Consider the following 14065-nt stretch of genomic DNA (forward strand, 5'->3'; position numbering starts at 1 on the left):
ATTGGACCAAATTGGAATCTTGGACAACCTCATTGCTGATATTGTTTCTTATGGTATTGTGCTCCTTTCTCATTTTCATTTCTTTGGTGCACATATCTTGGATCTTGATTCTTCCACTTGCTATTATTCCAAACAAGATATGGAAATTATTTTATTGTAGCAAAAGGTATGGTTGCTTGGAATGTTTGGTATATTCTTGAGATAAAATTGCTAATTGGCAGATACTAAGAATTCACTTTCCTGGCTACCAAGCAAGTTGGTTGCAGTGACTGCCCTTTTGCATGCAAGTGGAGTGGGGATATTTTTGTTTCATTGCTAGCAATAGAATCTGCAATTGTTTATTTAATCTCTGGGGACTAATTAACAAAGCAGGCTGGGAAGAAGTGAAGAACGAATTTCAACTCTCAATGACCAATGTTATATATATGACATATTTTTTTATGGTTTGTCGGTTGATGCATATTATGCATGATTTTGACAATTTGACTATGTAATTAAGCATCATCTGATTAAATAATGCAAACAGATATATATGTTTTGGTTGGTTTGTTTTGTCACACATGCCTAGAGCTTTTGCTGCAGTCTCTCAATTAATTATCCTCATAAAACTGCCACAAAAATCTAGTTCATTTGATTGTTGAGGGGGATTTTGATATCATTGGTTGAGACTTGAGAGGGACTTTTGGAAAAGTAGAGGGAATCTTTAGTACTACTGGCACTGGTCCTTGCATTCAAATAGTACAGAAACAAATCTTGCAGATTTATATATTTGGAATCCTTATCATCATCAGTATTCAGTAGTTCTACTTCAAGTCTACATCTATCAAAGTAATGACAATTATAGATTCCTTTTCTTTTACCCCTTCTTGTAGTCTTGTAGAGATTGTTCTAAACTCCATTGATTTTAACTGATAGGGGTTAACAAGTTTTATGAATGGAAAATGTCTCAATGGAGTCCCTGAATTCAAACTTGATTTTTCCTTATCCTTTAAGCTTTGGTTTATTATGCTGCTTGCTCTTGGTCGAGGCATTTGCTATATAGCATAAGCATGAGAACCACTTTTTAAGGGGAATCTTTGACACAATGATAATTCCCTAAAAAATATTATATGACCTGAATCTGCATCTGGTGATTTGGTTGATTTGGTTTCCTATGGAGAGATGGTAGCGGATAGATGTATGTATGTGTAAGTTCTACCATGATAGAACAAATAGGTGTGTCGCGGACAACTATTATGCTCCAAAACCTTAAGCTGTTATAGAATGGGCCAATAATATACGTCAAACTAACAATCTCTAATTTTAATTTTAATTTTGGTGCGTTAAAAAAAGTGTTAAAAGGTATATGGCTTGAATGAGTTGGATAAGATAAAATACAATTATTGTGAGGATATGATATTGAACTTGCGGAACCTGACATGAAAGTTGAAGATAGTTGAATAGTTGAATTGAATCATATATCGATGGATATGATGAAAACCAAGACAAACCACTTTTGGGTACCGACTCAATCTAATTTCAAACCATTATTAATGCTTCTGTTTTGTAAGTTCTAGAACCATATCTAGCTAGCTTTTGAGTGGCTGGTTGATTTTGGGTTCTGAACTGAAGTTTGGCTTCGTCGTATAGCCTACATGTGCTGATTTGTGGAGCCACCAAATTTTTGCTACTAGATACAGTCAACTCACATTGACTGTCTATAGTTTCTTAGAATTGCCAAAGATGGAGGCCCATCCATACTAGCTTACTATTGGATCTTCACTTTGGGTATTTGGGCCTGGCTCTTTAGGCCTAATTAACTGTCACCTCCTTTCTGGCAAAAAAAAAAAAAGACTATCACCTCCTTTTTTGGGCTTCCACAAAGGCCCAAACATATATGAGAAATGGAAAATAAGACAAGCTGGTCTTTGAGTTCAGCTATAGTGCTACCATGTCAACCTGGGCATTTTTTATTTTATAATTTAGACTCAGTAGTCTCAGTCAAATCTTATAAAGGTGAGCTTGACCACTGTCTAACTCGTGAGAAATGCTATTATGCTAGCAATGAGTTTTAGTGAGGATGAAGTATGATGAAGGCCCCTTTGTAAGCAAAAACAAGGTTGAAATACCGGGTTGACCAAAACAATGGGTTTTGGTCATAAGTCATAACTATGCATACCAATTGGTTTTCCATAGGATATTCATTTTTATAGTTTCTCAAATCAAACCCTAATCTCAATAAATGCTGATCATTAGATTAAGGATTGGGAAATAAAAACATTATTCTTTTACATAATGAGAAAAATTTCATAATTCATTTTTTCATCAATGATAATGTTTTAAATTAAATTTTAAATACACGCAATCTTTCAGATACACAATCTTTTACGATTATATATACATAGCATTAGCATATGCATCATCATCATTAGCATATGCATTAGCTAATGTTTGGGTGGACCAAGGCTCTTTCCAAGAAAGGTATATGGCATTAGCATATGCATCTTCACCATCATCAATCACCTGTTCCCTCTACGTTATCATATTTATATTATGTCCATATGTTGGGCCTAGAATATCTTCTTGAGCTCAAATTTTCTTCCACTAAACTTTCAAGTAGACCCCACATGTTGCGAATAACTTCTTCACTTTTATAGGTTCCTTTTGCTTTTGATAAAGCTACATGGCCCATCCAAATGAAAAATAGAATGGAAAGAAGAATAAAAAACAAAAACAAAACGATTAGAGAGAGGTTCCAAAGACTCCCAACAAGGGATGAGTCTCATCAGCATCATAATTCCCTTTTGGCATTAAATATAGGTGTGTAACAAACATACGCTACAACCAAATCTTTTGGTTTATCCTAAATTAAAAGAGAATAAGTAAATTAGCAAAAAAATCACAAAAAATTGCAAATTTCACTCATAAATTTATGTAAAAGATTTATTTATTTTTAAGCCACAAACAGTAACTTAAAATTAAATTTTTTTCCTGACGACGTATGTAACTCTCACAAAGTTACAATTTATTTGTTATGATGTAATATGTAAAAAGTTACATTTTATTATACTTTATTGAATGATGTAATATTGTTTTAAGATTTAAATATTTAGAGTTTAGATTTTATGACTTCATATTTACGGTTTTAGGGCTTTAGTCCTAAATTCTAAAAACTATACCATAAACCCTAAGCTCTCAAAAAAATTTAAAAATTAATTTAAGTAAAACTTGAGAATGCTTGAATACATTATTGGGTATGCTTGAGTTTTTTTTAGAAGTAAATGAGAACTTTTATTAACTTAATGTTGGATTACATCATTAAGTAAAAGAGACTACTGCCATGTAGGCTCGTCTTCAATCCAGACAATGAAGTCCTCACATGAAAGGGCATTTTTAGCCATAGCATGAGCAACCTTGTTGCTATTTCTAGGCCTCCATTGGCAGCTGGCAATAGGGAATTGCTGGAGAAGATCACAGACATCAACTGCTAGCAACCCTCACAGTATTCAATGCTACATACTTGATTTTTATTGAATTTTGACTTAGAAATATATTTTATGGCTTAAAAATAAATAAATTGGAAATTATGTTCGTTGACTTTAGGTTCCAAATTACAATATTTTTTCATTTTAATTACCAAAAAGTTTATGTCATTTTACTTTGGATATTAAAATTCAGTTTAAGTACTAATTTTACAAAATACGATTATATCGAGCTGTGACTGTTTAACAGTCATAATTTTTTTATTGATTTGTTGTTTTTTCAATATTTGTAAGGCTTAAACTTTAATATTTAGTTTTAGGTTATATGACTTTATCCCCCAAACCTAAATTAAAGTATTAAATTCTTATAAATTTTGAATTTTTATGAGTTTGAAACAATTACAACTGTATAGCAAACTGATTTGTAACCTAATCCAAAATGTCTTGGTCTAAGTTAGTACCAAAACTAAAAAAAAATTAGTGTATTGTTGTTTTGCTGAAAAACTATTAATATTTGGTATTTAGTCATAATTTTCTATTAAAAATTTGAATTTATGACTAAAAAAGGTTAATATGAGCCTTTGATCGATTCAAGAGATTATTTAGTGCACGAAAACTAATCCAGAACACCCTAGGTTACAAAAAAAAAAAAGGGTTAATATGAAGATTATATATGCTACCTAACATATTGGTGCAGTGTATGAATTCGGTCAAGTTACAATATTGCATATAATCGAAAAAAAGTCAATATTTAGAGTATAAGATGTATAATATGAATATATGATTGTATACATGTTATAATATAATAAAAAATTTATAAATTTATAATATTAGGTCAGCCGTCAGCGTACTATAAGTCTATAACACGTAATATAATTTTATGTTGAAATGGGTCCCACTAAAATCAGAAATATACTAGAATGGACGACCCATGTTACTTAGATTAGTGGGAGCCGCAAAATTATTTGATAATTGATATTTTTTTGAGATAATAATTTGTGCCAATATTTTCATAACGTGTTTTCCTTTTGACTTTACTGTTGGCCTTCAATATAGTTGCGCCATTGAAATGTTAGCTTCTTTTTACATTTTACCAGTGGTCAGCTTCCCAATAACCCACCATCAAAGGCATAAACAACCCCTTTGATTGCAATTTACAATCAGATTCCAAAGTGGAACCCACAATACCACCAGTATCACCATCCATTTCATATGCTGAAAATCATCACAGCCTTCACAGACCGGTGAGAAAGCCATGTGATGATATCTGAGTCACTGAAGAGAGAGTGAGAGAGAGACCCAATTGAGCGTTTTTTTGCTTGGAAGACCAAGAAAGCCCCATATTTGACTGGTCTTTCTATTATACCAAGTCTAACACTACCAGATACAGGTTCTGTTTTTATTTGGGTTTTCGTTTTGTAGTGCAAAGACTTGGTTGCTCCAACTGTTGCTCTCCTTTGTGGGCATGCTTTACTTTCTGTAATAATTATTTTCTTTACTCTTCCTTTTTCTCATTTCTGGGTCATTTTCTGCTTTGGATAGACAATCTACGTGCTTTGATTGGTGTTCCTTTGGGGTCTCTTGCTATTCTTGGCTCTGCTCGACTAGGTGGTTGTATTGATTGTGAGGAACCTATTCTGGGTTTCTGGGGCTTTGTTTATCTACAAAGTTTGTGTGAAACTAAACTACTGTCTTCTGTTCTCCTTTCTCATGTATGGGATGGCTTCACTACTAGAAGCTGAATTCTGCTTGAAATTGGACAAATTTGTGGGAATTCTTGTAGTTTAAATTAAGAGCTAGGCTGTGGGCAGGTAGTTTGTGTTAGTATAGGGTCTTGGGATTGCAAGGTATTGTAAAAGTGGATATATTGGAGGTAGTATTTTTTGTGGTGTATTGAATTGGGTTGTGGTTATTTTCAATATTTAGCCTATCCATCTGGCTGAAGACTGAGGAGGAAGCTTGTGAGCATACTTCTGCTTTCTGTGTCACTGGGTGAGTCCCTTTTTTATTCTTCTCTTCTTCTTAAATTGTTATTATCAAGTTTGGATTTAAATGACGACTTTATAACAATAGTTATTTAGGTGGGAAATAGAAAATCTTTAATATAACGGCTAGTCCATAAAGAAAGATCGGCAGAATAAGATTGCATGTAGATAAAATTGACAGGCACGATTACCAGTGGTATTAGTATAGGAATCTTTGCGGTGAAAAATGATTCCTAAGGGGGTCATTAAGCAGTTGAAGAAATCAAGTTTGGTCCTCTGTAATGATTGTTTTGTTCCCAAAATCAGTTAGTGGTAAACAATTCTTTTATGCTGCGTATAAGTGAATATGTTTTTATTAAGACCTCTGCTAAACTCGGCACGTATGGTTCTTGATATGGCAATACTATACAATTTATAACCTAATCTTATGTTGGGTGCTTCTTTGATGAATTCTTGACCGTTCTCAAACTCTGCAATTTTCAGTTTGCTTAGAAACTTGTTCCCAAACTCATCGTTTTGCATACAGAATGCTCATTTACAGAGTGTTAAAATGATGCAGTATCCAAATATTAGATTTTCTTCATAATATGGATGGATAGTATGTCAGAAACACATTAAATTAACCATCTTTTTCTTGTTATTGAATGCCCAGATATGAGATAATTCCTTTTGAATGGGTACTGATGCTGCTGAAGTAGTGGAGACAGTGAGAAAACCTCATTCCTTTAAGGTATAATGCACAGCTGAAGTCTCTTATTTTAGTTTCAAGTGGAATATTTTGAACTTGAATATGCATTTTTTGTAGTTATGGCATCAGTGTCTGATCAACTCTTATCATATACGACAAGAGACAACTCTTTTTTAACAGAACCAACAACTTGTGAATTTTCTAGTTTGTATTTGATGTGAACTTGGGACAAGAAAAGCCACGTGAAAGCTTGTTCTAATCTTTCTTCAAGAAGATAGAATCTGACCCTAATGCTATTTCTGTAGTTTGGGTGAAAAAATGTTAGGATGCATTGAATTGATAACTACTTTTAGGAAAATTACAAATGATAATGTTCCCTTGTAAATACTAATAGGTACTCGGTAGAATCTCAGACATGAAGCTGTTTTGTGTCCTTGAACTTTTTGAGTGCATTAATTTAAATGTGTTGTCATAGTAGTTGGATTACCACATAATTGTTATTCATGATAACAGGTTCATCATTTAATGTGCACGGAACTTATGAAGTTGGTGGATAGAATCTCAAGGATATTTCCAGAAATAGAAGCTGCAAGGCCTCGGTGCTCATCGGGTATACAGGCTCTATGCTTGGTAAATCGTGCAATTGAGAAAGCGAAGCTACTTCTTCAGTATTGCAGCGAGTCGAGTAAACTCTACCTGGTTTGTATTTTTGGATGATTCAGTATAAGAAAGTACACAGAGTGAGAAGAGTTTTTCTGAATGTGTCAATATGGTAGTCATTATTCAAATAAAAATCAAAGAAAATAATGGAGTATATTTCTAAATTTGTTGTTGGAACAGCAGCAAAGATTGCTCATGCTGCCTTGCCAAATAAAGGATAACAATATTTGGTTATCCTGCCTGACTAAATAAAGTGGGAAGAAACATAAATAACTGCGTCTTTCTTTTTTTCTCTCTAAGATGACTTTTTCTAGGCAACCTATACACAGCTGTTTCCACGTTAGATAGTCATTTTCTAATGGAACTTGACCTTTGAGCAGCTCTTGCTCCAATGCCTACAGGTTAATTGTTATGTTACCAAGGCGTTTTTAACATTGTCGTAAATACTCAGTGCATTTGTGCATTATGAACTCTGTAGAAAGCTGTCATTCTATGGCTGATGGTGCCCTTGAATCACTTGCAGGCAGTTACAGGGGATGTGATAGTCACAAGGTGTCAAAGATCAAGGAACTTGTTGGAGCAAAGTTTACTCCAAATTCAGAATTGGGTTCCAGTGATGTTGGTAGCAGAGGTTTGTCAATTTGCATGCCTTCTTTCCTATTAAAAAAATTTACTTACCCTTTTGATATTTTCCTTTTTCTCCCCACCCTACACTCTCCTTTTATGGGACGCTGGAAATAGACCTGTATTCCTCCTTATATAAGTAATTACTTGATCAACCTATTGTTCAAGTCAAACATTTATATCAGTCCAAAAAAATAAAATAAAGTCAAGCATTTATAGGTATTCTCCATGAGATCAAAACAATGTTGAAGATTATATATCCTCGGCTTCTAGCAGCTTGTCATTTATGAGTCTTCTTCTTTTTCCAGCAGCATGTTCTGTTAATAATTTGGGGTATATAGTTTAAAAGTGATGTCAGCATCAACATGTTTCTGAGTCAATTTTTGCCATGTAATTTCTTTGTTAGATTTCATTCCAAAGTCACAGCTATTTGGTTTAGCTGCTAATGAAATGTGATTTGCAGATCTCTCAAATAGTTGATGATCTTAAGGATGCAACATTTATTCTGGATCCATCTGAAGAAGTGGCTGGGAAGGTTATCCGAGAATTGCTCCAACAAGGTACTCATGCATCAAATTCAATAGAAGATTCTGAAATCAAGGCTCTCCAACTTGCATCTTTGAGGCTCCATATTACATCATCAAAGGAAATCTTAGTAGAGAAGAGATCCATTAAGAAGTTGCTCGAAAAATTTGGTGACAGTGATCCTCCAAAAAAGAAGATTTTGACATATTTTTTGTATCTATTGAAGACGCATGGAAACTTAATAATGGCTAGGCAAACAGAGAGTGCCTCTGTGCGGCAACAAGGATCGTTTGCATTTGAGAATTCTGGAAATGGTTTTGAATATAATAAAAAAGCAGAAGTGGAACCTCATGTTGGATGTGGCAAGTATGAGGCACAAAGTAACATGTGGCATAGATCTGTACCTCCTGAGGAATTTTTATGTGGAATATCTTCCAGGTTGATGTACGACCCTGTTGTCATTGCTTCTGGACAAACATATGAAAGGATGTGGATACAGAAGTGGTTTAATGAGGGTCATGATACATGTCCAAAAACTAATATGAAACTAACACATCTGTCATTGACTCCAAACATTGCCATGAAGGACTTAATATCAAGGTGGTGTATAAAGTATGGAGTCTCCATTTCCAACCCAAGTATGCAACCAGAAGCCCTTTCCTCATGGGAAACCTCTTCCACTTCCATTGCTAGTTTAGGCAGTTCTATGAATGATCTACGTCTGCAAATGGATCTCAGCAATATATCACTTGGATCCATAGATGCTAGTTACAATTCAGATTCTTCACGCACTAAGACAGAAGATGGCTTCAGTTTGTTGCAGAGTGCTGACAATTTTTTGAAATACCAATATGCTAAAAAATGTGAGACAGATTTGGAATTTCTATCTAAGCTTGGTGAGCTCCAATGGGAATCCCAATGCAAGCTTGTTGAAGATGTCAAAAACCATTTGAAATGCAATGATCAAGCTTCTCATTCTATGTCATCTCAGAATTTTGTTGAACCTCTCATCAAATTTTTGAGGGATGCACATGACCTGGATGATGTAAAAGCTCAGAGAGATGGATTTAAATTATTGTTTACCTTTGTGAGCAAAAGCAGGTAAATTTATATTTCATATCTGGGAATTAATTACTTGTGATATCTTAGTTGTGGCTCATTTCTTTAACTGTTTAAAACTGTTATGGCAAGTTTGACATGATTTTTGTATCCTTCTCAGTATTGGGTTCAAAATAGGAAAGACTCAAATTCCACCTTTTTTTCTGGTTGACATAATGTGATTTCCATGAAAATGTTTTGGCTTTAAGCTCATAGCCACACACTTTTGGGTTGTTTCTACCATGGAATTGCATAAAGTTTGATAGTCTGAATCCATATTTTCTTTTCTATATGCCTGTGCTCTCACTCTCTTGTTGACTCTGTACTTTTGCTTGTGGAAATTTTTTAATTTCTGTTTTGTTACCTATTGTAGAAACGGAATACCATATCTACGTGAAGATGCATATAGTTTGTTGGCATCTTATCTTGATTCAACAGTAACTGAAGAAGTTCTTGCCATGATGGAAATTCTGTCTGGCCAGCAGCACTGCAGATCTAAAATCTCAGCATCTGGTGCACTTACATCCATTGTAAAACTCCTCGACTCCCAGATCAGAGATTTACAAGGACAAGCCATTAAAATTTTGTATAATTTGTCCTTGAATAGAGACATTTGTTCACAAATTGTTTCTTTGGAGTGCATCCCAAAATTGGTTTGTTTCTTTAAAGATAGTGATTTTACAGGGAACTGTATATCTATATTGAAAAATTTATGCAATGCTGAAGAGGCCAGGGTTTCTATTGCTGAAACTAATGGATGCATTGCTGGTATTGCTGAAGTACTTGAGACCGGCAGTAGTGAGGACCAAGAGCATGCTGTTGCTATCCTTCTTTCTTTATGCTCGCAGCGTGTTGCATATTGCCACTTGGTCATGCACGAGGGTGTGATCCCTTCTCTTGTCAGTTTATCTGTCAATGGGAAAGAGAGAGCAAAGATAAGTGCATTTGAAGTGCTACGGCTCTTAAGAGATATCAGTTATGTAGATGAGCAAGAATGCTCTGGATCTTCTGACCTTGATGCATCAAGAGACACTGGCAATCACTCTAATGGAAAGAAATCGTCGAAAGCAACGGGATTTTTTGGAAAGAAGATGTCGATGTTCTCGAAGCCAAGTTCTCTTGCACCAAAAAAGAAGAAATGAAAGCCTGTAGGATCTGCCTGGTAAGATCCATTGCTTCTAGTCTGGAGAGCTTTTCGGTTTCTTAAATTTAGGGAAGGTAGCATAATATCACAGGTAAATATAGTTGGGGGTTTATGGGTTTTTGCTCTGATACTAATTTCAATGTAGTTTTTGTCAGGTTTTTAGGTTTCGGCTAAGATTGTGAGCTTTTATTCTTCGTTCATAATGTATCTTCTCCCCACTTTACTTGCTAAAGATGTATAGCTTTATGTGATTTGATGTGATTCTGAAAATTGAATCCCTTTTCTCATTGCTTATGCTTATATATATATATGTGTGTGTATCTGTTACTTGGGATTTTGCATTCATTTGTATTGCTTGATTTTGTGAAGTTTTTATGTTTGTTTCCGTTAAACCAATGAACAGTCAACATCCCAATTGTTAGGAGTCGGCAAGTACAGACCTGCTGAGCTCAGTGTATCAGAACTGCCCCGATAACATTTGATCACAGGATTTGACTTATCCATGGTGCAATCACGCAACGTTTAAGGTTTTGACATGGTGAAGAAGGATTTTTTTTTTCTTGAACAGTAGATAATAACCGTGGATCTAAAAATGCAAATGTTAATAAAGTTAAATGAAAAAAAAAAAAGATTAGAAGAAGATGAGCTAATTTTCCTCCCATTATGTGACATAAACGAATTTTACGTAAGTTTAATAATATCATGAGTTTGGTTTACGCCGTGCAAATTGTAAAACAAAACAATAATAATAGAGAGAAAAAGTTGGATTGTAAAACAATTTTCAAAAGAGAATATGGTTGTAGCTTGGGTCCCAACTCCCAAGTGTAATTTTTTCTTTTTTGGGCCGAAAATCAAAATCCCAAGTGTAATTCAGATTGAAAAATAATAAAACTCCAAACTGTTGCAAAAAATAACAATTTGTTTACATTAGTAAAATATTATTGGGAAATCTAGCATCAAAAGCTGGAGTAGCTCAGTTGGTTAGAGCGTGTGGCTGTTAACCACAAGGTCGAAGGTTCAACCCCTTCCTCTAGCGCTTTTTAATTCTAATATCTATTCTTAAAACTTAAAAGCGCTAAATTAACCAGCGTCTTTACTGTCAAATATGTCTTCGTAGAACCCGCTAAATTGGCCAGCGCCTTGAATGTCCAATGTCTTTTTAGAACCGCTAAAGTAATCAGCGCCTTTAATATAATGATTTGGTATTATGCTACCCGTCACTGAGGCCTGAACACTACGAAACCAGAAATTCAAAATCGTCAACTGCAGGATGCTCTAGCTAGGGTTGGGGTTTTAGGTACTTGATCGAATTAGGGTTTTTTTTTGGTTTTTAGAGTCAGAAGAGAAGAAGAAGAGGCAATGGCGACAGAATCATCAGAGGGAGAAGAGGAAGGGAAGCTGACAGGAAGGAACCAGGTGCTAATGGTGGATGATGATCTCAGAGAAATGGGCAAAAAGGCCGCTTGGAGTGTCAGCTCTTGCAAGCCCGGCAATGGCGTCTCGTCTCTCCGTGACGACAATCTCGATACTTTTTGGCAGTCTCTGCTTCAATTCTCTCTCTCTCTCTCTCTCTCTCTCTTTTTTCCTCTGTCCCTCAATAATGAAAATTTAATTTTGGTTTTTTTTTTTTTTCTTGGTTTTCAGATCGGATGGTGCGCAACCCCATTTGGTGAACATTCAATTCCAGAAGAAAGTGAAGCTCCAAGTATGTGTGAAAGTTCAGCTTTTAGCCTTTGAAAATCCAAAATTTGATTCTGATAAATTGGTTTTTTTTATTCAGCTTGTTGTTCTCTATGTGGATTTCAAGCTTGATGAGAGCTATACGCCCTGTAAGATATCAATTCGTGCTGGGGATGGCTTTCACAACTTGAAGGTAATGTGTTTATCTCATCTTGGTGGTACCATGCTTGGCTTTAACAGAGAATTGTTACATATTTTCTTTCGTATTGTTACTGCTATAATGCTATGTGGTCTTGGATAAGACCCCATTTGGTTAATTTTGGCTTTGTTGCTGCAATTGTAGGACATAAAAACTGTTGAGCTCGATAAGCCGACCGGTTGGGTTCATATATCATTGTCTGGAAATGATCCAAGGTAAGCAGTGAAAGTATTATTTGTTTTTTAAGCATTAGTAAGTCACCTGCATGTTTCTCCTTGTTGTTCCTGGGTTGTAATTTTGACTACAATGCATTGTTGTATCATTGCATCTGTGCACGAATTTGTAACTTAACAAGTGGTAGCTCAACAAGGTTTCATGTCAAGAGCTTGCATGAATAATAAGAAATTCAAAACATGTTAGCTGTTGTATTCATCTTCTTGATCTGATCTTTAATACTTAATTGTAAAGACTTTCAAATCCAACTGTCTTAGATTAGGTGGAGCTATGATACTGTGGGACCCATGTTGACTTACTCTTTGTGAGAGAGTTGAGAAAAATGTTGGGTATATAACATCTTCCAATTTCATTTTATTATATCACAAGTAGATGAATCAAAGACATACCAGTTGAATGACTGATATTTTCTTTTTCCTTTAGATGTAGTTCAAACAGATGGTAGTGAAATATGCTTAGTGTTTGAGGAATGGTGAAGATATGCTCGAAGAAATCATTGGAAAAATAGATCCATATGGTGATGCTGTTTTATTTCTTAAATTGAATTTCTTGTTTTGAAACCTTTCATGCTAATTTTGTTTGGCAGGGAAACTTTTGTCAACACTTTCATGTTGCAAATCTCTGTGTTATCAAATCACCTTAATGGCAGGGACACTCATGTGCGCCAGATCAAAGTTTATGGCCCCCGACCGTGCGTCTCCTTATCTTTTCTTTCTTGTTGATTGCTGATGATGAGGAATATATTGTGTGATGTTTTAAATTGTACACTGCAGGAACTCTATTCCGCATCAGCCATTTCAATTTACTTCAAGGGAGTTCATTACCTATGCTTCTGTTAGATGAGAAATGTGAACCGGCCGAAAAAGAAATGAGAAATGTTGGACCTTGAACTGAAACTGGGGCTGCTTCTTTGAGATGAGAAATGTGACCTTGAACTGAAACTGGGGCTGCTTCTTTGAGATGAGAAATGTGACCCGGCAAAAGAAAGACTGAAAGAGATGGAAATGTTGGACTTCGAACTAAAAATGGGGTTGAATCCACAACCCAAGGCACTATGAGGAAGTTTCTCTATGTAATATTTGTAATGATGATGTATTAGTCCACTGCCAAAACAAACCGAGTTTTTCTATGTAATATTTGTAACATTTCCATAATATGTTGTGCGTTTATTCCATGGTTTCAAGTTTCAACTGAGTTCTCTAAAAACAAGCTTTGAACTTTTGTTTTCTTCTTTTGGTGGGGGGTGACTGTGCACAGGGCTGCATTGCCCGCATAAATATTGCCTTGCAGCATGTTCGTTGACCAATAGTAGTAGTGAAAACATCGTTGACCATCAAGCTCTGACTTGACCTTGAAGTAATGAGCTTTTGGATCTACTATTAACGAGATGCTAAACCACAAGATAAAGCAAGAATCCATGTCAGTTTCCAAGACAGAAGTCTATGTCACCTAAAGTGCCACGCATAACGCATAACTCATATGCAAATCTTCCTGAACTTTTCAATAGTGAATTTAATTTACACAATCCAACCAAAATAAAAAATTAATTTACACAATAAAATACCACATTCTTGCACCATAATAAAATACCACAGTCTTGTACCATATTGTGTACATCACTAATAGATTCTTGTACCGTATTGGGTACACAACTAATAGAAGTAAAACTCACCATTAAAAGTGAATCTTACCTTTACTAACTATACAATATGACAATTCACCGTATTGTACCATGCTATTTATGGATAACATTCATTCAACTTCTTT

The 14065-nt window shown here is 35.0% G+C and overlaps 2 protein-coding genes and 1 non-coding gene across 3 annotated transcripts; all 3 read left to right on the forward strand.

Annotated features, from left to right (window-relative positions):
- Positions 1-4750: 4750 nt before the first annotated feature.
- LOC147284680 (ARM repeat superfamily protein) lies at positions 4751-10472 on the forward strand. The gene is made up of 6 exons (XM_086245329.1): positions 4751-5453; positions 6099-6176; positions 6648-6833; positions 7318-7425; positions 7882-9044; positions 9415-10472. The coding sequence occupies exons 2-6, from the start codon at positions 6120-6122 to the stop codon at positions 10181-10183; spliced, it is 2283 nt and encodes a 760-aa protein (XP_086101455.1). The 5' UTR covers positions 4751-5453; positions 6099-6119; the 3' UTR covers positions 10184-10472.
- Positions 10473-11147: 675 nt separating this feature from the next.
- TRNAN-GUU (transfer RNA asparagine (anticodon GUU)) lies at positions 11148-11221 on the forward strand. The gene has a single exon. It is a non-coding gene; the product is annotated as a tRNA-Asn (tRNA).
- A 207-nt stretch (positions 11222-11428) lies between these two features.
- On the forward strand, positions 11429-13465 carry APC10 (anaphase promoting complex 10). Its single transcript, XM_086244803.1, has 6 exons — positions 11429-11723; positions 11830-11890; positions 11966-12058; positions 12209-12279; positions 12885-12989; positions 13072-13465. Exons 1-6 carry the CDS (start codon positions 11545-11547, stop codon positions 13139-13141), a joined length of 579 nt encoding a protein of 192 aa, XP_086100929.1. The 5' UTR covers positions 11429-11544; the 3' UTR covers positions 13142-13465.
- The last annotated feature ends 600 nt before the right edge of the window (positions 13466-14065 follow it).

Source organism: Dryas octopetala, chromosome 5, assembly GCF_963921425.1.
Source record: "Dryas octopetala chromosome 5, drDryOcto1.1, whole genome shotgun sequence".
In the NCBI taxonomy this organism is placed as follows: domain Eukaryota; kingdom Viridiplantae; phylum Streptophyta; class Magnoliopsida; order Rosales; family Rosaceae; genus Dryas; species Dryas octopetala.

What these genes read in the sequence shown, in the direction of transcription:
- LOC147284680 (XM_086245329.1), top strand. Translation starts at nt 6,120, where the DNA reads ATGGGTACTGATGCTGCTGAAGTAGTGGAGACAGTGAGAAAACCTCAT. An exon ending in GAAAACCTCATTCCTTTAAG is followed by an intron (nt 6,177 to 6,647) that starts GTATAATGCACA and finishes TCATGATAACAG; the next exon opens with GTTCATCATTTAATGTGCAC. An exon ending in CAGTGATGTTGGTAGCAGAG is followed by an intron (nt 7,426 to 7,881) that starts GTTTGTCAATTT and finishes TGTGATTTGCAG; the next exon opens with ATCTCTCAAATAGTTGATGA.
- APC10 (XM_086244803.1), top strand. Translation starts at nt 11,545, where the DNA reads ATGGCGACAGAATCATCAGAGGGAGAAGAGGAAGGGAAGCTGACAGGA. An exon ending in AGAAGAAAGTGAAGCTCCAA is followed by an intron (nt 11,891 to 11,965) that starts GTATGTGTGAAA and finishes TTTTTTATTCAG; the next exon opens with CTTGTTGTTCTCTATGTGGA. An exon ending in TTGTCTGGAAATGATCCAAG is followed by an intron (nt 12,280 to 12,884) that starts GTAAGCAGTGAA and finishes TTTGTTTGGCAG; the next exon opens with GGAAACTTTTGTCAACACTT.